This window comes from Mauremys mutica, chromosome 1 (assembly GCF_020497125.1).
Source record: "Mauremys mutica isolate MM-2020 ecotype Southern chromosome 1, ASM2049712v1, whole genome shotgun sequence".
Classification (NCBI taxonomy): Eukaryota; Metazoa; Chordata; order Testudines; family Geoemydidae; genus Mauremys; species Mauremys mutica.
This window is the reverse complement of record NC_059072.1, coordinates 151,314,972-151,339,762: the sequence shown is the minus strand read 5'-3', so window position 1 is coordinate 151,339,762 and position 24,791 is coordinate 151,314,972. Positions and strand designations below refer to the sequence as shown.

Genomic DNA, 24,791 nt, shown 5'->3' with positions numbered 1-24,791 from the left:
ATACAGACAGATTTGATGTTTTTAATTTATAGTCTTATTTTTTCCATACACTGAGTGTATTAACAAATCCCTCAACTTCAACACCGGCATCCACCCTCTAAATGACATTCACGGGGACAAAACAGCATGTTTCACACACCAGGCATCCAGCTTGGTTCTTATATCTCAGTACCTCCAGTAGAGGAAGGCAGAGCTGGGCCCTTGCAGGCTCCTTCCCTGCCCCTGCAGAGAACAGACCTGAGAGAGGAATAGATAGGGCCTATAGTAACACAAGCAGCCCAGGCCAGAGCGCCCCCTGCCAGGATGCTTCCTGCTTCTCTTGATACATGGGGCTGCATTCTAACACCCTGCCCTGGCCTCTCTTTTAAGGAGGGCAGAAAGGCAGAGTTATTTGTTCAGCTGTATGATTCTTTCCACAGGTGACTGCTCCCCTAAGGAGATGATGTAAGATGCCTGCCAAGTACCATGCACTAGGATGTCTATCAGTCAGGTTTGGAGAATCCTTTGAAAGAAGGCAGTGTAGGGGCTAGGACTCTATGTAGAGACCTTGACTCTGTGCAGAATCCTAGAGAGTGGCTGAAGGCCATATCACAAGACCTCTGCTTGCTGCATAATTTCCTTCAGATTTGTTTACTTCCCCTGTCCACTGACTACATATCCAGCTATGCCCACAGGCCAGGCCCAAGAAGAGTGGAGCTCCTGGGGTTGTTAACTATACATGTACTTTCTAGTGATGGGGATGACCAGCTGGGGACACTAGAAGGGCTGAAATATGCACTTGCTTCATTAGCATCCTGCCTCCTTTTTTTTGTTTGTCATAATTTATTTATCCTCCTTTATCTTTCCCCACTGAACTCCATGCCCTTGTGCTTTGCACTGGGAGCCCCCACTGCACATATTCTAGCTGATTTACTGCCACCTCAGAGCATCAGACCAGTTACACTTTCTGGAGGTTGATGCTAGAGGTCACGCCCCATGCAGAACCACCGCTCTGGCTGAGAACACTGCAACCTGTCAGCAGACTGCCACACACAAGGTCATCACCACACAGACCTCCTGCTACAGAGTGACCAGCACTACCTTGTGGAACAGGAAAAACATGTCAAGTCACAAGACTTTAGCTCTCCTGTGCACAGCCAGCAGCCTCAACAAGGGGCTGGTGCATTTGTGCAAGGTCACACTTCGGTGGCCAAGTGGATGATCAGTTCATAGGTAGCCATCATGATAGCTGTGTTGGGGATCTGGCGCATCATCTGGGCCAGGAGTCCTCGGTACAGAGCCAGGGGTCCCTCTTCTTGGACCACCAGCCGCAGGGTCTGCACAAAGGAGCGATAGCGGGACCCTTCTTCTCGCAACCGTGTCCGGACAACCTCTGAGAAAACAAAGGGATGGGATGTTAGCAGAGTCACCCTCCAAGCCAGGCCTCTCCCAGCAGGAGGGTGGTGGAGGGGAGGATGGAGCTGCTCACCATGTGGGTACGCAATACATGAGGCACATGTCTTGGAGATGGCAGCAGCTGCCATGAGTCCAAAGAAATCACGGCTGTTTGGTGCAAGTGCAAAGGCTGTTGGGAGGAATGGCTGCTGCTCCCTCAGCTGTTGTTTCAGCGCCTCATAGATGACAAAATGGATGACGGTCTCGGAGACTCCAGCATAGGAGGCACTGATTCCACGGTAAAATCCCCACAGGCCCTCAGTGCGGTACACTCGTATGGCACACTGGAGAGCGTTACTGCGCTTCTCCTCCCTTGCCCTGCAGAGACCAATGCGGGGATTAGAATCACCCACAAACTCTGCCACTGCCCCTGAATACTGATCAACAGCACATCCCCCACCCTGCCAAAACACACATACCCCTTGTTATTCCTGGCCTGGGTACCTCGCAGCTGCGTTTGGAAGCTCACTAATAACTGCTACTTTTCCAGTGTCCTGAAAGCACACATTCTGTCAGTGGATCACCCCCAGCCCCATGCAGTCTGTGTGCATGTGCTACCTTCCTTACCTGGCTTCCAGCTGCATCCTGGTTTTCACCAGCCAGATGGGATTGGTAAGTGTGGCAGAGGTGACCCCTAGGAAGTAGAAGGTCAGAGGTCATGACAGGTACCAGAGTGGGGCTACAACAGTGCAGACAGTTTGTGGGGAGTTACTGGTGGGTTAGCTCTTTGAATGCTAGTTAATCTGCAGCTGTTTACCAATTTGGGCATAGCCTGGGGGGAATGAAGAGATCTGCTGGGAATGAAGAGATCTAAGGTGAAGCGTTTGGCTCTGCTTCCCCTTACTGGGGGCCACCCCTCCTATGCACACCTCTGTATTTGGCACTGGTGCAACCACAGCTGGAATACTGTGTCCTGCTCTGGTGTCCATAATTCAAGAAGGTTGATAAACTGGAGTATGCTCAGAGAAGAGCCAGGAGAACAATGAAAGGATTAGAAAACTTGTTTTACAGTGAGTGACCCAAGGAGCTCAATCTGATAAGCTCAACAAAGAGTAGGTTGAGGGTGACTTGATCACAATTTATAAGTAGCTACATAGGGAACAAACGTTTAATAATGGGCTCCTCAGTCTGGCAGAGAAAGGTCCAATGGCTATAAACTGAAGCTAGACAAATTCAGATGGCAAATAAGGTGCAATGACCATGAGGGTAATTAACCACTGGAACAATTTAGCAAAGGTCCTGGTGAATTCTCCATCACTAACAATTTTTAAATCAAGATGGGACTTTTTCCTAAAATATGTATTCTAGGAATTATTTTGGGGACATTCTGGCCTGTGTTACGCAGGAGGTCAGATGAGATGATCACAATGGTCCCTTCTGGCCTTGGAATCTATGAATCTCATAGGCCTTTCATTATAACCTCATTTCCCCCACCCCTGGTGCCTGGAACCAGAAAGAAGGAGGCTGAACCTGGAATGAGAGGCAGGAAACAATGAGACTTGCTGAGAATGGAGGGTCTCATTAGAGAAAGGGAAGACAACAGAAGCAGGAAAGGCAGTGGGACTGCTGAGGTTGTGTGGGGGGATTAAGTTACCTGGCTCCCCTGTAGGGAGCCCTGTTTTCCAAGGTAATCAAAGAGCTAATGTAGTGATACTCAGACTGAGGCTTGAGAGCCACAAGTGGCACTGTAGGGTCTCCTGCAGCTCTGCAGCGCATGATACTAAAACACTGATTTAATTATTAACCAATCAAGATCCTTTTACTAGGTTATTAACCAATTGTGGTCGATAAAATAATAATACTGGGTCACTCATTTTGCTGTGAGAATTATATCTATCTTAAAAAAACTAAATATTTCCCATCATACTGTTTAAATATGAATCTACAGCACTATAGTAAATTAAATGATGAAGTGGCTTTTTTGGGTAATGTTGATCACTAATTTGGCTCCTGAACCGCATTGAGGTCTGAGCATCACTGCGCTAAGGCCTAGATCATTGACACCGAGCAGCGACTTCAGGTGAATTAAGAGAGAGATTGTTTCTGTTGTGTTTCACTGACCTTGGAAGCTGCTGCAGCAGGATGGGGTGGGAGAAAGAGCTTCAGAAGGAACAACAAAGAAATGAGGTGATTATGTGAATGAGACTGGCCTGAACAGTGACACCAGATGGTCAAATCCCCTCATGTTTACAGGGATCCCAGGCTGAATGGGCCCTCTGGTCTAATCTGGCATGGGAGAAGCTCACCTGCACAGACTGCTGAGAGCACATGAACTTTCTTGGACTCGGGCACGAAGACAACATTGAGCTTCTCCTTAGCCCCAGCATAGGCAGCAAAATAGATGGCCCTGGTTGGGGAAGAGACATACATGTGCAGTAGCAATCCACCCAAAAGGAGCAACTGAAGCATGAAGGGACCTTGTTTTCACATAACTTACCCCAGACAGACCCTGCACTGAGGATACCTTAGACAACAGTCATACATGGACACCAGGTGTCACCCCGAGCCTCACAAGGCATGGTGAGGGGCTTCCATCGAGTCTCCCCATGGAGGTGCCAGAGACTGCAATGTATCCAGGGCCTGGACACTGTGGGGAGGTGGGGCAGTGACTGGTAAGGACCCTAGGAGAGAGTGTACCCTAGCGAGATCCTATTTTTTGGGGGAAGGGAGCGGGGGAGGATTCTTACCTGGAGGGGGCAACTCCAACAAGGTTGGGACCCAGGCCTCGGAAGAGGGAGCGGACTCCTTCCTTCTCCAGGATGGCCCTGTGGAAGAAAGGAATAAATAAAATCAGAGGAGTGGGACCAGGCTGTCTGCTCTCCTAGTTCTCCTTCCCCTCCATTTGTCCCTACCAGTCCTTCCCCTTTCTCTACATCTCATTCTCTCTGCATCTCTCCCTGGCCTCCTTCCTCTCACTCCGTTCCTCCACATTTCTCTTGCTCCCCTCATTTTCTGTTCATCCACTTCTTCACTCTCCTCTCAGTATTTCTTCATTTCCCTCAATTTACCTGCACAATCCAGAATCTGTTTATTCACCACCAGCTGTGACCTTTGTCCCAGCCCCAGCAGCTGCCTCAGGGCTTGCCTTCATGTCAGTGCTGCACTGGTGCAGCCAGGGGCGGCTCCAGGCCCCACCACGCCAAGCGTGGGCTTGGGGTGGCAAGCCGCCGAAGGCAGCCTGCCTGCCGTGCTTGGGGCGGCAAAATGCCTAGAGCCGCCCCTGGGTGCAGCCGTGCCACTGTAGCATCTTCACTAAAGCACTACTATGCCGACTGCAAGAGCTTCTCCCGTCAGCGTAGTTAATCCACTTTCATGAGAGGCAGTAGCTATGTCGATGGGAGAAGCTGTCCTACTGTCACAGTTCTGTCTACACCTGGGGTTAGGTCGGTATAACTGTAGTAAAGACCTGGCCTCAGACTCACAAGGTATGTCTACACTGCAGTCAGACACCCACAGCTGGCCCTTGCCAGCTGACTCAGGCTTGTGGGGCTCTGGCTACGGTGTAAACCAGGGGTAGGCAACCTATGGCATGCATGCCAAAGGCAGCACGCGAGCTGATTTTCAGTGGCACTCACACTGCCCGGGTCCTGGCCACCGGTCTGGGGTCTCTGCATTTTAATTTAATTTTAAATGAAGCTTCTTAAACATTTTAAAAATCTTATTTACTTTACATACAACCATAGTTTAGTTATATATTATAGACTTATAGAAAGAGACCTTCTAAAAGCGTTAAAATGTATGACCGGCACGCGAAACCTTAAATTAGAGGGAATAAATGAAGACTCGGCACAGCACGTCTGAAAGGTTGCCTACCCCTGGTTAAACACTCCAGCTCAGGCTGCAGCCCAAGCTCTGGGACCTTTCCATCACGCAGGGTCCTAGAGCTGAGATTCCAGCCCAAACCTGGACATCTACACTGCAATTAAACAGCTCCATGATCCCAAGTCAGCCAGTATGGACCAGCTGTGGGTGTCTGACTGTGGGCCCGGGCCCAGGATTTAAAGGGCTCCTCCAAGTTCCCGGCCGCCACAGCGGGTCGGGGCCGGAATTTAAAGGGCTCCTCTGGGCTTCCCGCCGCAGTGGGGAGCTTGGAGGAGCCCTTTAAATCCCGGCCCCAGCCCGGCCGCTGGGGCTGCGGGCCGGGGCCGGGGCCGGGATTTAAAGGGCTCCTCCGAGTTCCCTGCCTCCTGGCCTGGCAGCCACAGCGGGCTGGGGCCGGAATTTAAAGCAGATGTGGTCCAGCACGGCGTACTGGCTCTTGCTTACTTTCACCTCTGCCATCAAGGAACACTTAACTGACAATGGACTTTGGGAGACACCAATCCACATCTGAGCTTTCCTGGGAACATTCAAACTAACATGTAAACAATGACTTTGGCCTGCAAAAAACTGAATCATTCATGGACATGTGACTTGCCCAGGTGCCTATAAACTCCATCTTGTTGCTGTGATTTTGCACAGGAGAACAAAGGGGTTTCTGCACACAAGAGGAAGAATATAAAAGGCCCTGGAAACCCCTCCATTTTGTCTTCAGCTGGCTCAAGGGATGGCCTCTCCACCCCAAAGAGATGCCTGAAAAAAACTGGAACAAAGGACAGTAACTATGGGCGTGAGAGTGATTGCTGGACCCAGACTAGGAAGGAGTCCAGTCTGTGACAGAAGCATATTGGAACATCTCTGGGGGTGAGATTTCATCTGTAATCAGTTTCTTAATGTATTAGGCTTAGACTTGTGTGTTTTGTTTTATTTTGCTTGGTAACTTATTTTGTTCTGTCTGTTATTATTTGGAACCACTTAAACCCTACTTTTTATATTGAATAAAATCACTTTTGCTTATTAATTAACCCAGAATAAATAAATGATACCTGGGGGAGCAAACAGCTGTGTATCTCTCTCTATCAGCGTTATAGAGGGCGGAAAATTTATGAGTTTACCCTCTATAAGCTTTATGCAGAGTAAACCAGATTTAGTTGGGGGCTGGATCCCATTGGAAGTTGGGTGTCTGGGTGCTGGAAACAGGAGCACTTCTTAAGTTCTCTTCAGTTAAGTCTGCAGCTTTGGGGCATGTGGTTCAGACCCAGGGTCTGTGTTGCAACAGATTGGCGTATCTGGCTCAACAAGACTGGCAGGGGAAATGGGCTCAGAGGTAGTCTCAGCACATCAGGTGTCAGTCCCAAAGGGGTCTCTGTGATCGAACCCGTCACAACCCCCTCACCAGCTCACCTCATTAGCTGGAGCACACCAGGGGAGGGTAAGGCTGGACGCACAAACCCTCCATTCAGCCCCTGCAGCTGCACCTCAGGGAGGCAAAGCGGGCGCAGGGCCAACGAGGATGACTGCAGACGTGTCTTCACCACTTCCAGGGGGCAGGTCAGGATGGCTCCAGCTGTACCGCCACATCTGGGGAGACAGTGAGGACAGACTGGCGTGAACAAGGGTTACTCCTCAGGAACTGGGAGCAGCAGCTCTGATATCCCCTGTTGCCCAGGCCCTCTGGCCTTTGTCACGTGTGGCCTCTGACTCCAGCACTGATTAACATGTTAGCTCCAACAGCTCCTGGTCAGCCCTGTTCAGGGATCAGCATTTGAGACAAGCTGCGTCCCAAGTCCACGGGGAGGACTCAAACTCATGACCTTTGCACCAGAGCTCCCCACAGCAAATAGCTCAGCTGCCCAGTCCCACCGCAGGACTTTGCTGATGATGTCAGCAGCTGACTTAACAGCCCTGAAGAGGGTATGCTCTGCAGGTCCCCGGAGCGGATTCAGTCCCTGTATTAGCACAGAAAGTGCCCCCCCCCCACTCTGCACTTTGTCCACATGCCTCAGCTTGCCATCGAGGAACCCTCTTCCAGTCTGGAACCCATTCACTCCTGGGCAATTGCTGAAGCTGCCACTGAAGGAGCCAGTTAGTAACAATTGCGCTTGTCTCACCAGGGTCTGGGCTGACACCCACCAAACTCGTCAATAACATAAAAGCCACTAATGGCCATCAAATGGGAAGACTTATCTCACTATTGACCCCCCGGGGCCAGACTGGATCTGGTGCCTAGAGGTGAATGAGGACAGGGCCTTTCTCCAGTCCCTTTGAGGCAGACAGACCCCACAACATAAGGCCAGACTAGACTCAGAAAAATCGGAAGGCCCCATAGTCCATGCCCATCTTTTGTCCATTCAGGGTCTTTGGCCGAGGGCTCTGGTCTAACATAACCAGCCTGGCTGGTTTGCAGCCCAAAAAATTTGTTTACAGAGATGAATTCTAGCTGGTGACCCTGGCCCTTAGTAGTGGTGGGTGGGACAAGGGAGGTTGAGAAGCTGACAGATTTTTCTTGGGATTGGGATTTTTAAGTCTTTCTCCAAGTACCTGAACATTTTGCCTTCCACTTTGTGTCCAAAGGGACATGGAGGACAAAATTCAAAGCAGAGGTCCCAGGGAGAGAGGCAGCATGACGGGTATTTGAGGTAACAGCCTAAGAGAGCTTCAAACTGATAATTATAGAGGAAAAAGTTACCCAGCAAGGTCAGAGCCTCAGAGCGGGAAGCAGAGAACAGCTGATGGGCATCAATACAGCTGTGTGGGGGCAGAGGAATGCAATAGCAGGGGGTCAGATCTCTATGACTGGAGTTCTGAATAATGGTCTGACACAATCGGTGCAGCTCAGAGATGCCCCCTCTCCAATCTTGTGTAGGTAAAACCACTTATGTCCTTCACTTCTGGACTCTTATAGTTTGCTATTATCACAGGGGCAGGAAGAGACTCTCGAAATCTATTGCAGTGAACTCCTGCAGTTGAAATGGTTAAAAACTGTAATGACATCAAATGCCCCACTGCATCAGTACTACACTCTAGCCCTGACTTCCTATATTATATTTGGCTTGATAAGAAAGGTCCCTCGTCAGAGAGTCTGGGCACCTGATGTCTTTCAGTGTCATCAGTAAATATCTGCAATTGTCATCAGTAGCAGTTACAGCTGGCAGGAGCCCGGGGATCGGACACAATTTAGCTGGAGAGCCAGTATCAGGTTCAAAAGGCAACTCTGTGACAAATACTGAGGATCCCAGTTCATGGTGGTGTGGAGAACTCAGCTGAATAGCCTGACAACATATGGGACCCAAAAGACAGCCCCACCTGGGTCCAATGTCAGATCATTGAGCGCTGTACAGGCTGGAGGTCTCGGAAGTAAATCTTAGGGTATCAGCACAAGAGTTAAATAGCAAAAGGCACATGGGCAAAAATAAAACCTATCAATGCGTCTATACCAGGGGTCGGCAACCTTTGAGAAGTGGCGTGCCAAGTCTTCAGGAATTTAAGGTTTTGTGTGCCAGTAATAAATTTTACATTTACAGGGCCTCTCCCCCCCGACAGAACCCCAGACTGGCAGCAGGCTGAGCGGGGCCGGTGGCTGGGACCCCAGACCAGAAGCGGTCTGAGCCCACTGCCAGTCTGGGGTTCCGTCTGCCACCCGCGCTGCCAGTCTTGGGTTCTATCTGCCGGCCCCTGCCAGCCGGGGTCCCGCCCGCCGGCCCTGCTCAGCCCATCTGGGGTTCTGTTCACCCAGGCCGGCAGCAGGATGAGTGGGGCTGGCGGCCAGGACCCCAGACAGGCAGCGCAGGTGGCAGACGGAACCACAGACCAGCGGTGGGCTGAGCGGCTCAGCGCGCTACCAGTCTGGGGTTCCGTCCACCGGCCCCGCGGCTGCCAGCCCCACTCATCCCGCTGCCGGCCAGGGGTTCCATCCATTCAGGCCGGCAGTGGGCTGAGCGGGGCCGGAACCCCGGCTTGCAAGGGGCTGGCGGCCAGAACCCTACACTGGCAGTTGGCTGAGCGGGGCTGGCAGATGAAACCCCAGACCGGCAGTGAGCTGAGCGGCTCAGCCAGCTGATGGTCTGGAGTTCCAGCCGCCAGCTCTTGCGAGCCGGGGTCCTGGCCATCGGCCCCGTTCAGCCCATTGCCAGCCTAGGATTCTGTTCACCTCGGCAGGCAGCAGGCTGAGCAGGGCCAGGACCCCGGCTGGAAGCAGCGTGCCAGTATAAATTGGTTCGCGTGCCGCCTTTGGCACCTATGCCGTAGGTTCTGACCCCTGGTCTATACCAAGTTAAGAAGCCTGAAGGCAAAAGTTAGGTGAATTAGAATGAATGACCACAGAAGAGGAGCTTATTGTCAGAAGCATTACTAAAACACAGATGACTTACAAATCAATGAGATACCACAGTTAAGGCTAAGATTATGTCACAGAATCTGCGAGTTCCAGAGATCTCTGTGCATTTTCTGCTTCAGCCCTGCCATGGGCAGCCTTTGCAGCTCCCAGCCACTGTGGGAGGGACCCCAGAGCCGCAACAGGGGTGGGTTCTGGACCCCCCACTCCCTCCCTCCTCATTTTGTCACAGTTATTTTTAGTAAGAGTGAGGGGCAGGTCATGGGCTTCTGTTAATTTTTGTTTATTGTCCATGACCTTCACTAAAAATAACCATGACAAAATTTTAGCCTTAACCGTAGTACCTGGCTATGACCTATATGCAGAGGACAGATTAGGTGGTAGAGAGGAGGGAGCAGTGCTAGACCCAATAAATTCCACTATGATAAACTAATCTGTATGGATGCAAATCCCAAGACATAGGAATACAAATATATAAGCAGGGTTCACTCCCTGCCTGCAGATCAGGGAAAGGTTTTTGAGTGCAGTGGTGAGTGAGATCACAGAGACAACAAAGTCCAATAAAATGCTACTAAATGGGTGATTTCAACTGGTGAAATGTCACAATAGGACACGGTGTAGAGAAGCAATTTCTTGGTACTTTAAAGGATTACTTCTTGGAATAGCTAGTGCTACAGCACACAGGAGGAGAGGCTATTCATAACTTAGCTCTATGTAACACACAATTTATTCAAGTAATACATGTAGTTGAGTCCCTTAATACTAATGACCGCAATACCATCCTAAGGGGAGCAAAGATACTAGGAACTTGCATAGTGATGCTGTACTTTAGAAAGGAGGATTTAAAAACAAAAAAGTGAGGAAGCTAGTCAAAAAGGCCACAAGGTCAAAAGCAAAGAACTTAAATTCCTTAGGTGAATGATAGAAGCTGCGTACACAACCATAAGGGAGCCCCAAATAAAATGCAGATCTGTATACCGGTATAGCTAAATGGCAAGGCTCAAGAAGTTCTCTCAGGGCGCTAAGGACTAAAAGTATATCAGGAACAAAAGATACTCTAACAATAGCATAGCTCCAGTACTAAAGGGGGATGGTAAAATGATTCGTAATTATGCAGAAAAGGCAGAAGTGTTGAATAAATATTTCTGTTCTGTGTTTGGAAAGAAGCAGGATTAGGTACTCCTATCACGAGAATGGCAAATACCTTCTAGTCCTTTAGTAACTAAAGAGGATGTTAAATACCATCCACTAGAGACAAAAAATTTTAAAATCAACAGGCCCAGATAGCCAATTCCTTTAGGATACTTGGGTGCAGGTTGAGGACATCTCTCACTCTCAGAGGTTATCTTTTAATAAATTTTTGAACATCAGGGAAATTCCAAAGGACTGGAAGAGTGCTAACGTGCCAAAATGTAAGAAGGGCAAGGGGATAGCCTGGGATACTATAAGCTGGTTAGCCTGACATCAAACCTGGGCAAAATAAGGGAAAAGAGGATATGGGATTCAATCAATAAAGAATTAAAGGATGGGAATTTAATGTCAATCAACATGGTTTTATGAAAAATCATTTGTCAAACTAACTTGCAATCTCAAAGGATGAAATCAAGTTTGGTTGACAAAGGTAACTAATAGTCAGACTTCTGTAAGGCATTTGACTTAGTATCTGAAATTCTGACTAAAAAATTAGCACTGTATAGTACCAAAGCACGTGTTAAATGGATTAAGAACTGACGAACCAACAGATCTCAAAAAGAAGTTATCTATGGGTAAATTATCAAATGGAGGGGGGGGGTGTCTAGTGGGGTTCTGCAGGGATTGATACCTATTGGCTTGATGCTGTTCAATATTTTCATCAATGATGTGGAAGTAAATATAAAATCACTGCTGATAAAATTTGCAGATAACACTAAGACTGGCAGTGATGAATAATGAGGACAGGCCAGTCACAGAAAATGATCTAGATTTTTTGGTAACCTGGGCCCATTCAAACAAAATGAATTTTAACACAGCCAAAAGCTGTATCTAGAAAAAAGAATGCAGGCCATACCTACAGAATGGGGGACTGTATCCTGGAAATGCCATAACTATGAAAAGGATTTAGAGGTCACTGTGAACCAACAACTTAACATGCACTCCCAGAGAGATGTTGTAGCAAAAAGGTCTAATACAATCCTAGAATATGTAAACAAGGAAGTAGTCAGTAGGAACAGGGAGTGATTTTACCTCTGTATATGGCATTAGTGAGACTAATACAGGAATAGTTTATCCAATTCTGGTGTCCACATTTTAAAAAGGATGTTGAAAAATCTGGAGAGGGTGCAGAGAAGAGCCACAAAAATGACTCAAGGGCTAGAGACAATGCCTTATAGTGAGAGACTTAAAGAGATCAATCAAAAAGAAGATTATGATGTGATTTGATTACAGTGTCTGTACCTTCATGGGGAGAAAATACCAGGTACTAAAGGTCTATTTAATCTAGTAGAAAAATGCCTAACAAGAACCAGGGGCTGGAATTTAAAGCTGGAGAAAAATGCAAATTAGAGCCGAGGCACAAATTGTGATTAACCACTGGAACCAACTACCAACGGAAGTAGTGGATTTCCCATTTCTTGGTGTCTTCAAATCAAGACTGGATGCCTTAGCCAGTTTGGGCTCAATACAGGGGCACGTACGTGTAATGGTATGGCCTGTGTTCACAAGAGGTCAAATTAGATTTTGGCCTTACAATCAATGAATCGGGTAAGGAGGTTAAGGATATTGTAAAGCAGCAAAGCAGTTTCTTTACCACTGAGGATGTTGGGGCGATATCTACCACAGAACCTGCTCTTTTGTGGTAACAAAGCTGAGGCACTGCCAGAAACTGACATCTCAGAAGAGATGCTGGAATAAACTGATAAATTAAAGAACAAGTCACCAGGAATAGATGGTGCATCCATGGATTCTGAGGAATTTAAGAATGAAGAGGCTGAGTTGTTAATAGGAATATGCAACCTAATTGAAATCAGCTATTGTACTGTTGTACTCTGTACCAGGAAAACTGACGAAATAATAATTATAAAAAATAATTATATGTTCACATTATGCTCTGTGTGAACATAAACAGGGACAAACCATCACCTTTTCTGCAAAGAAAAATCTGTTATTCTTTGAATTTATCAGTAAAATAGCAAATTAAGGAGAACTGGCTGACATAGCTTTCAAAAAGCGTTTATCAAAGGCCCTCATAAGAGGCTGTAAAGCAGGCCTGCACAACTCGTAAAGCGGCGAGGGCCACATTCCTCCAAAGAAAACAGCCGAGGGCCGAAACCTCCCGGCCCCGCAGAAACACCCCGCCCCAGGGCCGTCCAGCCCTGCAGAAATAAACCCTCCTTCCCCAGTGCCGCCCCACCAAAACAGCTGTGGGCCAAAAAGGAAGGTTGGGGGTGGGGAGGTGATACTTTATTTTAAATCAACCGGGGGCTCCCAGCTGAAGAGGTGGCTGGGAGCCCTCAGGGTCAAATTAAAGGGCTCGGGGCTCCGGCGGCTGGGGGAACCCGGCAGGGCCGGTTCTAGGTGTTTTGCTGCCCCAAGCAAAAAAAAACTTGTCTGCCCCCCATCCCAGCCCTGGGCTCCCCCATGTACCCCCCTGCTGCCCCAGTCCTGGGCTCTCCCCCCACTGACCCATACCCCCTGCCGCCCCAGCGCTGGGCTTCCCCCTTTCCTCCCCACCAGTGCCCTCCACCAGCCCTGGGCTCCCCTCCACCAGTGCCTCCCCCCCACACACGCCTCCTGCCTCCCCAGCCCTGGGTCACTGGTAACGCTCCCAGGGCAGGTCATTCAGCAGGAATTTTGGATGTGCACAAAACACAGACAGGATTGGTTCCCATGTGGTTACAGAGGTGCAGTAAAGTGGAACAATTTTCAGCTTGTGTGATTGGAGGATATCTGGATGCATATTATAAGACTGTCCTCCATAAATGAGGAAAAGTTGAGGTGCCTTTATTATTCTTTTGTTCCACTCTTTCATTCTATGGGGAATTTGCCAATGCAATATCACTGTCTTCCTGAAACAAACAAAAAGGCAATGGCTGTTGAAAATAGCAATTCCAGTGCTAATAAGCATTTCTTGCTCAATTTTATCCTGCTTTTTCTAAAGCAAGTTAGAGTGGATCAGTATATTTGGTTTGGGAGAAATGAAGTAACAGCTGCCCAAACTGAGCTTGAGCACTCCTGAATTTTGAGGTGTTCAAATCTGGAAGGCAGGTGCGGGGGAGGGGGGGGGGCTGTGGGCTCCACGGGGGAGCATGGCAGCAATGTATCTGGAGCTGCATGGAGCCAGACACGCTGGCCTGAGTGGCACGGTAAGGGGGCTGGGGGTTGGAGAAGGGGTAGGGGGTTCCGGGGGGCAGTCAGGGGACAGGCAGCAATTGGATAGGCATGGGAGTCCCAGGGGTTTATCAGGGGACAGGTAGGGGGTGGGGACCTGGGGGAAAGTTGGGGGGGTCTCAGGAGGGGGCAGTTGGGGACAAGGAGAAGGGAGGCTTAGATAGGGGGTGGGGACCCAAGGGGTAGTTGGAGCAGGGGTCTTGGGAGGGAGCAATCAGGGGACAAGGAGCAGCAGCATTTAGATGGGGGTGAGGTTCTGGGTGGCAGTTAGGGGCAAGAGTCCCAGGAGAGGGGTATCAGGGGACAAGGACCAGCGGTGTTAGATAGGGGGGTGGGGGTCCTGGAGAGCAGCTGGGGCAGAGGTCTGGGGAGGGGGCAAACAGCGGCCGCATGCTGGGATTCAACCGGCTCTGGGCTGCCCGCAGCTGCGGGGAGCCCTGAGCCCTTTGAATCTCAGCCGCGGCCAGGAGTCAGAGGGCTCTGGGCTATCCGCCGCAGCAGGCAGCCCAGAGCCCTCTGATTCCCGGCCGCGGCTGAGATTGAAAGGGCTCTGGGCTCCCCGCCGCTACAGGCAGCCCAGAGCCTTTTGATTCCCAGCCACGGCTGGGATTTAAAGGGCTCTGGGCTCCCCGCCGCTGCGGACAGCCCAGAGCCTTTTGATTCCCGGCCGTGGCTGAGCTTCAAAGGGCTCTGGGCTCCCCGCCGCAGCAGGCAGCCCAGAGCCCTCTGATTCCCGGCCGCAGCTGGGATTTAAAAGGCTCTGGGCTCCCCGCCGCAGCGGGCAGCCCAGAGCCCTCTGATTCCCGGCCGCGGCTGGGATTTAAAAGGCTCTGGGCTCCCCGCCGCAGCGGGCAGCCCAGAGCCCTCTGATTCCCGGCCGCGGCTGGGATTTAAACCGCTCTGGGCTCCCCGCCGCTGCGGACAACCCAGAGTCTTTTGATTCCCAGCCGCGGCTGGGATTTAAAGGGCTCTGGGCTCCCCGCCGCTGCGGGCAACCCAGAACCCTTTAAATCTCAGCTGCGGCTGGGAGTCAGAGGGCTCTGGGCTATCCGCCACTGCGGGCAGCCCAGAGCCCTCTGATTCCCGGCCGCGGCTGGGATTTAAAGGGCTCTGGGCTCCCCGCCGCTGTGGGCAACCCAGAGCCTTTTGATTCCCAGCCGCGGCTGAGATTTAAAGGGCTCTGGGCTCCCCGCCGCTGCAGACAGCCCAGAGCCCTCTGACTCCTGGCCGCGGCTGAGATTTAAAGGGCTCTGGGCTCCCACCGCTGCAGGCAGCCCAGAGCCTTTTGATTCCCAGCCGCGGCTGGGATTTAAAGGGCTCTGGGCTATCCGCAGCGGCGGACAGCCCAGAGCCCTCTGACTCCCGGCCGCGGCTGAGATTCAAAGGGCTCTGGACTCCCTGCGGTTGCCGGCAGCCCAGAGCTCTTTGCTTCCTGGTTGCAGCCGGGATTCAAAGGGCTCTGAGCTGCCCGCAGAGCGCCGTGTGCGGGGGATTTAGAATCCCCTTGCGGGCCACACAGTGAGGCTCTGCGGGCCGCATGCGGCCCACGGGCCGCGTGTTGTGCTGGCCTGCTGTAAAGGAAAGCAAGCAGCATGGGGTGAGAGGTGAACTTCTGTCATAGAATGGAAACTAAGAGAAAGCCAATTTCCATCATGGCAAAAAGTTAGGAATGGGCTTCCTTGTTCTATACTAGGATTGATATTGTTTAGTTAATGATTTGGAAAGCAGGGAGGGGTGAACAGTGAGGTGGTAAAATTTGTAAATGACAATTATTTAGATTAGTCAAGACTGGAGAAGACTGTGAGGAACTTCGGAAGGACCTAACCAAGTGAGGTGAATAGGCAAAACAAAAGTAGATTAGATTCAGGCATGACAAATCCAGGGCAATGCACACTGCAAGGAATTATCTGGATTCCTCCTACACCTTATTGGGTTCTCAATTAACTGTAACCTGGATGTCCCTGTGGTCAATAAAAACCTCTTTTCCATGGGCAGTGGCAATCAAAAATTCCAACAAAATGTTACGATGCAGAGGAATGGGATGGAGAATAATACTGGAGCTATTGCATCACCTTTATAAAAGCAATGGAATGCTCTCACATAGAATAACACTGTGTTCATCTCTGGTCCCCCTCTCTGGAAGATGACATAGATGGAACAGAGACAGGGTATGGAGATGGGGAGCAAAAATGGTGTGAGGCCTGGAGAGGATTAGGAGGTAAGACTGCAAAGACTAGTTTAGAGAGACTAAGGCCTGGTCTACACTATGCGTTTAAACCGATTTTAGCAGCGTTAAACCGATTTAACGCTGCACCCGTCCACACAACGAGGCCCTTTATATTGATATAAAGGGCTCTTTAAACCGGTTTCTGTACTGCTCCCTGACGAGAGGAGTAGCGCTGAAATCGGTATTACCATATCGGATTAGGGTTAGTGTGGCCGCAAATCGATGGTATTGGCCTCCGGGCGGTATCCCACAGTGCACCATTGTGACCGCTCTGGACAGCAATCTGAACTCGGATGCACTGGCCAGGTAGACAGGAAAAGCCCCGCGAACTTCTGAATTTCATTTCCTGTTTGCCCAGCGTGGAGCTCTGATCAGCACGGGTGGCGATGCAGTCCCAAATCCAAAAAGAGCTCCAGCATGGACCGTACGGGAGATACTGGATCTGATCGCTGTATGGGGAGACAAATCTGTTCTATCAGAACTCCGTTACAGAAGACGAAATGCCAAAGCATTTGAAAAAATCTCCAGACAGAGGCCACAGAAGGGACTCAGCACAGTGCTGCGTGACAAGCGTAACGGAAAGCCAAAGAATCAAATGGACGCTCATGGAGGGAGGGAGGGGGTACTGAGGACTCTAGCTATCCCACAGTCCCCGCAGTCTCCGAAAAGCATTTGCATTCTTGGCTGAGCTCCCAATGCCTGTAGGATCAAACACATTGTCCGGGGTGGTTCAGGGTATAGCTCGTCAATTTACCCTCCTCCCCCCATGAAAGAAAAGGGAAAAAAATCGTTTATTGACTTTTTTCAATGTCACCCTATGTCTACTGAATGCTGCTGGTAGACGCGATGCTGCAGCAGAGAACAGCAGCATCCTCTCCTCTCCCCTCCCCTCCCCGGTGGCAGATGGTACAATATGACTGCTATCCATCGTCATCATCAGCCCGTGAGTGCTCCCGGCTGGCCTCAGGTGAGGTCGGCCGGGGGCGCTTGGGTAAAAATAGGAATGATTCCCGGTCATTCCCAGTAGATGGTACAGAACGGCTGGTAACCATCTTCATCATAGCAACTGGGGGCTGAGCTCCATCAGCCCCTCCCCCCTTCATGTCTAAAGAAAAGATTCTGTACTGCCTCCCCCTCATTTTATCTCACTAACAAGTCAGTGTTTCTTATTCCTGCATTCTTTATTACTTCATCACACAAATGGGGGGACACTGCAATGGTAGCTCAGGAGGGTTGGGGGAGCAGGGAAGCAACGGGTGGGGTTGTTGCAGGGGCACCCCCTAGAATGGCATGCAGCTCATAATTTCTGCGGGATCTGACACGGAGCAGCTGTGCTCTCTGGCACACTGGTTCTCTAGCACACTTGCCCCATATTCTAGGCAGGACTGACTCTATTTTTAGATACAACATAAAGGAGGGAATGACCCGGGGAGTCATTCCCATTTTTGTCTTTGTGCCCCCAGCCGACCTCAGCCAGGAGCACCCATGACAGCAGCAGACAGTACAGAACGACTGATAACCGTCATCTCATTGCCAATTTACAATGACATGGCAGACAGTACAGAACAACTGATAACCGTCTCTGCTATCTTGCAAAGGCAAATGAATGCTGCTCTGTAGCACTGCAGTACTGCCTCTGTCAGCGGCATCCAGTACACATACGGTGACAGTGACAAAAGGCAAAACAGGCTCCATGGTTGCCATGCTATGGTGTCTGCCAGGGCAATCCAGGGAAAAAGGGCACAAAATGATTGTCTGCTGTTGCTTTCACGGAGGAAGGAATGAGTGACGACATTTACCCAGAAACACCCACGACACTGTTTTTGCACCATCATGCATTGGGGTCTCCACCCAGAATTCCAATGGGCGGGGGAGACTGCGGGAACTATGGGATAGCTACCCACAGTGCAACGCTCCAGAAATCAACGCTAGCCTCGGACCATGGACGCACACCACCGAATTAATGTGCTTAGTGTGGCCGTGTGCACTCGACTTTATACAATCTGTTTTACAAAACCGGTTTATGTAAAATCGGAATAATCCCGTAGTGTAGACATACCCTAAGAGGGGATATGATAAAGGTATACAAAATAACAATGGGAACTGAGAGGGTAGATAGGGTACTCTTTACTCTCACAATGAAAGGTAGCAAATTGAAAACCAATAAAACACTCATACATGCATAATTAGCCTGAGGAATTCATGGTTACAAGATAATCAGAGTTCAAGAGCTTAATGGGATTAAAAAAAAAGGAGCTGACATTTATATGGATAATGAGAACTCCAGTTACATTAGTAAGGATTAAAACTTCCAGATGTTTGGAAGGGATATAACCTCTCCCGTTCAGGGGAAAAAGCTGACCTCTAGCTATTGGGGGTCAGGAGGAAACTTTCCTGGGGGGAGAGGAGGGGAAGATAGGTTATTCCATCACTGCCCCCTGCCGGGTTTCCTGCCCCTTCCTCTAAAACTGCTGGTACTAGCCACTATCAGACACAGGTCACTGGACTAAACAAACCATTGGTTGGACTCAATCTGGCAGTTCCCATGAGATATAGTTGCTGAGCTCAGTGAAATATAAGGGCAAACAGCAACAGGATAGCTGAATATATAATAATATTTTGCTCTTTGCTGGCACCTGTAATTGGAGCATTACAAAACACTTTAAAACATTAATAATTTAGGTCTCACCCTCACCACATCAGACAAATAGCTACTATTTTCCCCTCTTGTATAAAAAGGGAAAATGAGACAAAGAGGTGGGAAGGGACTTGTTTAAGGTCACACATTGTTTAAGGTCATTGACAGAACTGGGATTAGATCACCCTCCCCCCACCCCAATCCACCTATTTCCACAGCTGGGAACAAAACCTTGATTCTTGACTCCCAGGCCTCCTCTAGCCACCAGTGACCAGACCTCATTCTCTTCTAATATTAGCCAAGTGCAAAAGCTGCAACAAAATGTAAAGCAGAAGCTATGCAGGAATTTGTCCTTTATTTTGCTAATCAGAGGGTTTATTCTTGGGGAGCAGCCAAGATTTCCCTGGACTGACTATGCTGAGATGAGATGATCCAGTTCTCAATCCCCGACTCCCCTCAACATTTCCTGCTGAATTCAGGTGGGCAATCTAGGTGGAAAAACTGGCCTAGCAACCAAGCAACCTCACTCTCTAAGGTTCTGTTCTACACAAGTACAGTCCTAGCAACTTGCACAAGGTTAAGCCTGCACTTGAGACTGGAATAGGAGAGTGTGGGTCAGGCCTGAAGGGCATTGCTACTAACCAGGGTGTGGGGAAGAATAGGATTCTCTGCACTGAACCCTTCAGCATAGGGGTTCTCAAACTGGGGGTTGGGACCCCTCAGGGGGTGATGGGGTTATTATATGGGGGGTTGCGAGCTGTCAGCCTCCACCCCAAATGTCGTTTTGCCTCCAGCATTTATAATGGTGTTAAATATATAAAAAAGTTTTTAATGTATTAGGTGGGGAGGGTTGCACTCAGAGGCTTGCTGTGTGAAAGGGCTCACCAGCGCAAAAGTCTGAGAACTCCTGCTTTAGCAGCTGCTCTTGGGAGCCAAAATGTATGGAACTGGAATCTGTAGAGGAGGCAGCGCCATCTCTTTTCTCATGTTCCAGCCACCATGAGAGTGAGGGAGATTCATGCAGATAATCTGGGGCTGATGTGTCCCTAATCCCACCCTGTGCTCCCCTCAGGAGAGGATAGAGAGAGATGAGGTATACAGAAGCAATCACTGAAGGGGAAAAACACAGGATGAGGGTGTAATGTGAAAGTTGGGGAGACTGGAAACTCATGTCCCCATCTGGTCTTGAGAATGGGCAAATCAGGGATTTGCAGGGATAACAAGGTTTTGCAGCCCAGGGCATGGGAGGAATCTGGCACTCAGGAGGGGCAGCAGAGAAATACACAAGAATGTACCCCAGAAACAGATGACAAGGCATTTGGGAGAGGAATAGGTGAGGCAAGTGTGTACCCCCAGAAGCAGGGTTCGGGTGAGGCATGTGGGGGCCAGCACAGATACAAGGTTTCTGCCTTAGAGATGGGAAAGCACATATGGGGGACACTCAGGAGAAGGCACAATAAGAGATACACAGTTGAACCTGCCCAGCTGAGAAAAGAAGAGGATCCAGGTAATGGGGTGACAGATATAGCAATGGGTACCCCCTCAACTCCAGTTGATGGGACCATGACACAACCCAGAGAAGGGGTATCCCCAACTCTGTGCAGAATCAGGCACCCAAAGCACAACGATGTCTGCAGCCTGTGCCTGCCTGCAGCTGCCCCAGTAGGTTCTGCTGATTAGGGGAGGGGCGAGAACTGTGACTAAGGGCTCGGGGCAAAGAGCTCTTGAGCCCCATCCCGCCCGCTAGCCCCGTCCCCAGGAGGGGCCCTGCTACCTCCCCTGTCACTGGTGTTGGGCTCTCCAGTCCCCTCTGCGTCCCGCCTGGGCTTCCTCCGGGCCGGTCTGCTCAGGCCAGGAGCCAGGGCCACGTGCGCGGAAACAAAACTCCTGCGTTCCCCTCCCTCGTGCCGCGCCGCAGCGGGGCCTGCGGGCCAGGAACGGGGGGGCTCCCCGCACTGCAAGGGGGACCGGCCCGCAAGCCGCGCGCGCGCGCTCGCTCACCCTCCCGCGAGCAGGTGCAGCGCCGTGCTCCGATAGTGCATCGCCGGCGCGCGGGGCCTCTGCGGCGTCTGTCTCCGAGCGGCGGGCGCGGCGCAGCGCTGCGCTCCTCGCTCCCGCCCCGCGGCGCAGCCCCCGCCTCCCATTGGTCCCCGCCAGGCCCCGCTCCCGCTCCGCCGTGACGCAACGCGCCGCGCCGCGCCGCGCCCCGCCCGGCGGGAACAGGGTGTCCCGTGCCGGGCCAGGTGACTGTTCCGCTGGCAGCCGCGCGGCCCTGCCGGCCCCGAGCGCGGCTCTCCCGCGCGGGAGGCGGAGGGGGCGCGCGCGGGGCGCACCTCGCGGGCGGCCGGGCCGGGCGGGTGTTTCCAGCCCTCGCACGGGCAGTACAGGTCGGGAACGGGGGGGCGCCGCTGCTGCAGCGGATTCTTGGGGGTGGCGTGGGGCGCAGGGGCCGAGACGAGTAGAAGCTGGGGGGGAGGGTCTCCAGCAGGTGGAGAGAGGGGCGCAGGCGGGGGGGGGGGATTAGGAAGGGCAGTAAAACAGGTGGGTTGCCTGCGGAGCTCATATTTTAACGGTTAAGGAGCCAACGTGTCTGAAATGCCCCTGTATGGTTACCCAGCTTCCTTTCCATTTTCTAAACTCTGCCTCCGAGTGAAACGTGCCTGTTTCTGAGTAGCAGCCGTGTTAGTCTGTATCCGCAAAAAAAACAGGAGTACTTGTGGCACCTTAAAGACTAACAAATTTATTTTAGCATGAGCTTTCGTGAGCTAAAGCTCACTTCTTCGGATGCATAGAATGGAACACACAGACTGTGTTTCAATCTAGCCATAGCTCCTGCGGAAAGATAGATTAACTGCAAGCTTCGGGACTCTCCCTTGCTTTCCCTGTATAGCTGGGTACCAGCAACGATTGATAATAAAATTCTCACTCTCTCTGTAGCACCTTCCATCCCAGGAACTCAGAAGTCTTTGCAAAAAGCAACTCAGTGTCAACAAAAAAAATCTCATTATCCTTAACGTCAAGATGGGGAAACTGAGGCACATAAAGGTTAAAGTGCCTTGTCCAAGATTGTATAGCAGGGAAGTGATAGAGCCAGGGAACAGAACCCAGATGTCCTATGTTCTATTCCCCATGCTCAATCAACCAAAGCCACAGTCTCTCTCTGCTAATATATAATTTTATATGAAATAAGGCTAATACACACTAAAGGCAGAAAAGTTTCCTGAAAGAATTAAGTCTCTGGCTTTGTATGTAAAAGGTTGCCTAGACCTGATAACTGCAGTTTGAACATTAGTGTACATAGGAGATGAGAGCTCTTTAGCCCAAGAAATTGTGTGCTTCCACAGACTCCTCTTTGTTTTATGGGTTTGAATTGATTCAGAATCTGCACACAAATCATATTCACCACAACACTGCCTTCTTATACTGCAGGTTTCAGGTCACCTGTGGGATTTCGGGATACTCTTAGTTATTCTAATGTCATGTTTCTCTTCATTGTATTTTAATAGTGGCTGGTGCAGGTGCCAGCTTAGCAGCGTTTGGAGGCTGAATCTTCTGTACAGTAAGTATAGCTCCCCATCCCTCAGTAATGTGCCTCAAGGGTGTCTACGCAGCAATACGAGATGTAATCGCAGCATGAGTAGACATACCTGCCCTAGAACGTCTAAGAATAGCAGTCATACAGTGGCTCAGGCTTCAGTGTGAGGTGTACAAGCATCTTGGAAATGCTGGGTATATATTCGCATTGCTAGGCTGTGCTGAAGCCTGTGGCACCATGTCTACACTATTTTTAGCCGTGCTATTGCTGGTAAAGCTAATATATGTATGTCTACCAGTGCTGCAGTCACACTTTGGATTGCAGTGTAGACATATGCACAGAGCTCTGGGGGACACCTGTACAGGAGAGATGGTAATTCAGTCCTGCGTGTCTCTATTCACCACTGTCATATAATTAGGATATGTTTTGCACAAAGTATGCCTTGTGAGGCATCTTTCTAAAATTCTTGGTCTTCTACACATTAATATCTTGTTGGATTGTATGTGAAGTTATGAAGTTTGGCTATGTATGTGTTACTGAAACATTTGAGGTTGAAAACACCCACAAGCAGCCTTTCAGGTACAACAATAAAAAGGCCAAACAATGTCAAAGTCTTATTGAGGAAATGCACACAGGCAAAAGGATTACCCCAGGAACTGTGTACAATAGAAATCTCTCAGAGCTAGCACTACACAATGGGAACTGTTTGACCCGGATCACATCAAAAGAGCTTTCCAGCAAGTGGGAAGAAGATATAAAAGGAGGAAATTAAATCATGATGGTACCTCACTCTCCCTACAACTCACCTGGAAACACCTAGGGAACAAAGACAACTGGGGGAAGTGATGAGCCCTGACTAAAGGGATTTCTAGCCTGGGAAACCCAAGCTGCAAAGCAAATGCAGCTTGTGCCTTAAGAATCTGCCAATCTGTTTATCACTCAAGATGAGAATTTGCTAATTTAATAAAATAAATAAATAAAAATTTATTTATAATTAATATCCTACCTATCTAGTATTTAAGCCCAGTTTGTGTTTTTGTTTATTTACTAGGTAATCTGCTTCGATCTGTTTGCTATAACTTATAATCACGTAAAATCTTATCTTTTGTGGTGAATAAACTTATTTTATGTTTTAATCCAAACCAGTGTGCATTTGAGCTCGGTTACCACAAGTGTGCATGGTCCTCTTCACATTGAGGGGGAGGGGCAGACCGGATGTTAAACCCATATACTTGTCAGATTTGACCAGGGCAGGACGGTACTACTCTGTGGTCCTAGACTGGTGGTTAGAGAGCCTGCCTATAACTGCAGCTGGGTGTGTCCCTACCTATGTTAATGCTGGTGAAAGTGCAAGCTTGGAGGGCTTTGCAGCGTGTCACAGCAGCACGGTGTGAGAGGGAGCCCAGGCTGGTGGATCACAGGGCTCAGTTGTACCCCAGTTCCAGGTGGCACCCCAGGGGGAACCTGTCACACCTTTAGGAACTCCCATTGGTGGTCTTTCAGGGTGTCTGACCCTTTAAGAGCTCTTTAGTCCTATCCTCTCAGGTGACCTGTGTCTTTAAAAACTCCTGGGATTACCCTCCAGACTAGAGCTCTGGGTCCCTGCCCTTTTGAGGGCTGGTCTGTCATATTGCCATGATTAAAAAAAATTATAGTGCATAACAAGAACTTTATGGAATCTATAGACTTCGAGGGCACTGTTTAAATTAACTGTCTACATATACACGTCTACATAGATTACATGCAAATAAACTATGCTAAAAGAACATTATTTAGGTCACAATACCAAGCATTCAAAAGTTAGGAATACCATCATTAAGGTTCTCTGTGCAACCTTAATCTAGCACCCTTGTGCATATGATTTATGTTACAATCTTTAAAGACATGTTTTTACAGCAGGATTGCTGTGTCAGTGGACAGGATGGAGGGTGCTCAAGGAATGAAGTGTTGCCAACTAATGTGATTACATCACAAGTTTCATGATATTTCATGATATTTGGTGTTTTTCTAGCCCTCATGGTTGTGGAGACAATATTGACAGCAATATCTCAAAAGGCTCAAAACCCAGAAAGCAAACAAAAAGAACCTAGCATTTATTATTTTTAAAATGTCATGATTTTGGGACCTGACTCATGATTTTTGAACACTCGGGATTAGCAATAATGGGAATGAGGCAGCTGTTCAATATTTCTTTTTTCCTCTCATCTTTTACTGTGTGGCCCTTTGCCTTATTTACTACATAGCACCCATGTCCTGCATTATTTATTATTATTTATTTCTTCATGGGATTTTTTTGGTGCTCATCAGCATAGTATCTGAGCCTCCCAAATATTAATAAAAGGCTTTCCACATCTCTACTATGAAATAAGAGAGCACTATTATTCCCATTTTATAGATGGGGAAACTGAGACTTGCCTGAGGCCACACAGTGAATCAATCA

General features: G+C 49.5%; 1 protein-coding gene across 1 annotated transcript; it reads right to left on the bottom strand.

Moving 5' to 3' along the window:
- Positions 1–7: 7 nt before the first annotated feature.
- Positions 8–20,934, bottom strand: LOC123357013 (solute carrier family 25 member 33-like). Its single transcript, XM_045000273.1, has 7 exons — positions 20,818–20,934; positions 6,658–6,834; positions 4,122–4,199; positions 3,681–3,781; positions 2,002–2,068; positions 1,469–1,752; positions 8–1,372 (listed from the first exon to the last, which is right to left on the bottom strand). Exons 1-7 carry the CDS (start codon positions 20,856–20,858, stop codon positions 1,176–1,178), a joined length of 945 nt encoding a protein of 314 aa, XP_044856208.1. The 5' UTR covers positions 20,859–20,934; the 3' UTR covers positions 8–1,175.
- Positions 20,935–24,791: the final 3,857 nt, after the last annotated feature.

What these genes read in the sequence shown, in the direction of transcription:
- LOC123357013 (XM_045000273.1), bottom strand. Translation starts at nt 20,858, where the DNA reads ATGCACTATCGGAGCACGGCGCTGCACCTGCTCGCGGGAGG. An exon ending in CTGCACCTGCTCGCGGGAGG is followed by an intron (nt 6,835 to 20,817) that starts GTGAGCGAGCGC and finishes CTGTCTCCCCAG; the next exon opens with ATGTGGCGGTACAGCTGGAG. An exon ending in GGTGTGCTCCAGCTAATGAG is followed by an intron (nt 4,200 to 6,657) that starts GTGAGCTGGTGA and finishes TTTCTTCCACAG; the next exon opens with GGCCATCCTGGAGAAGGAAG.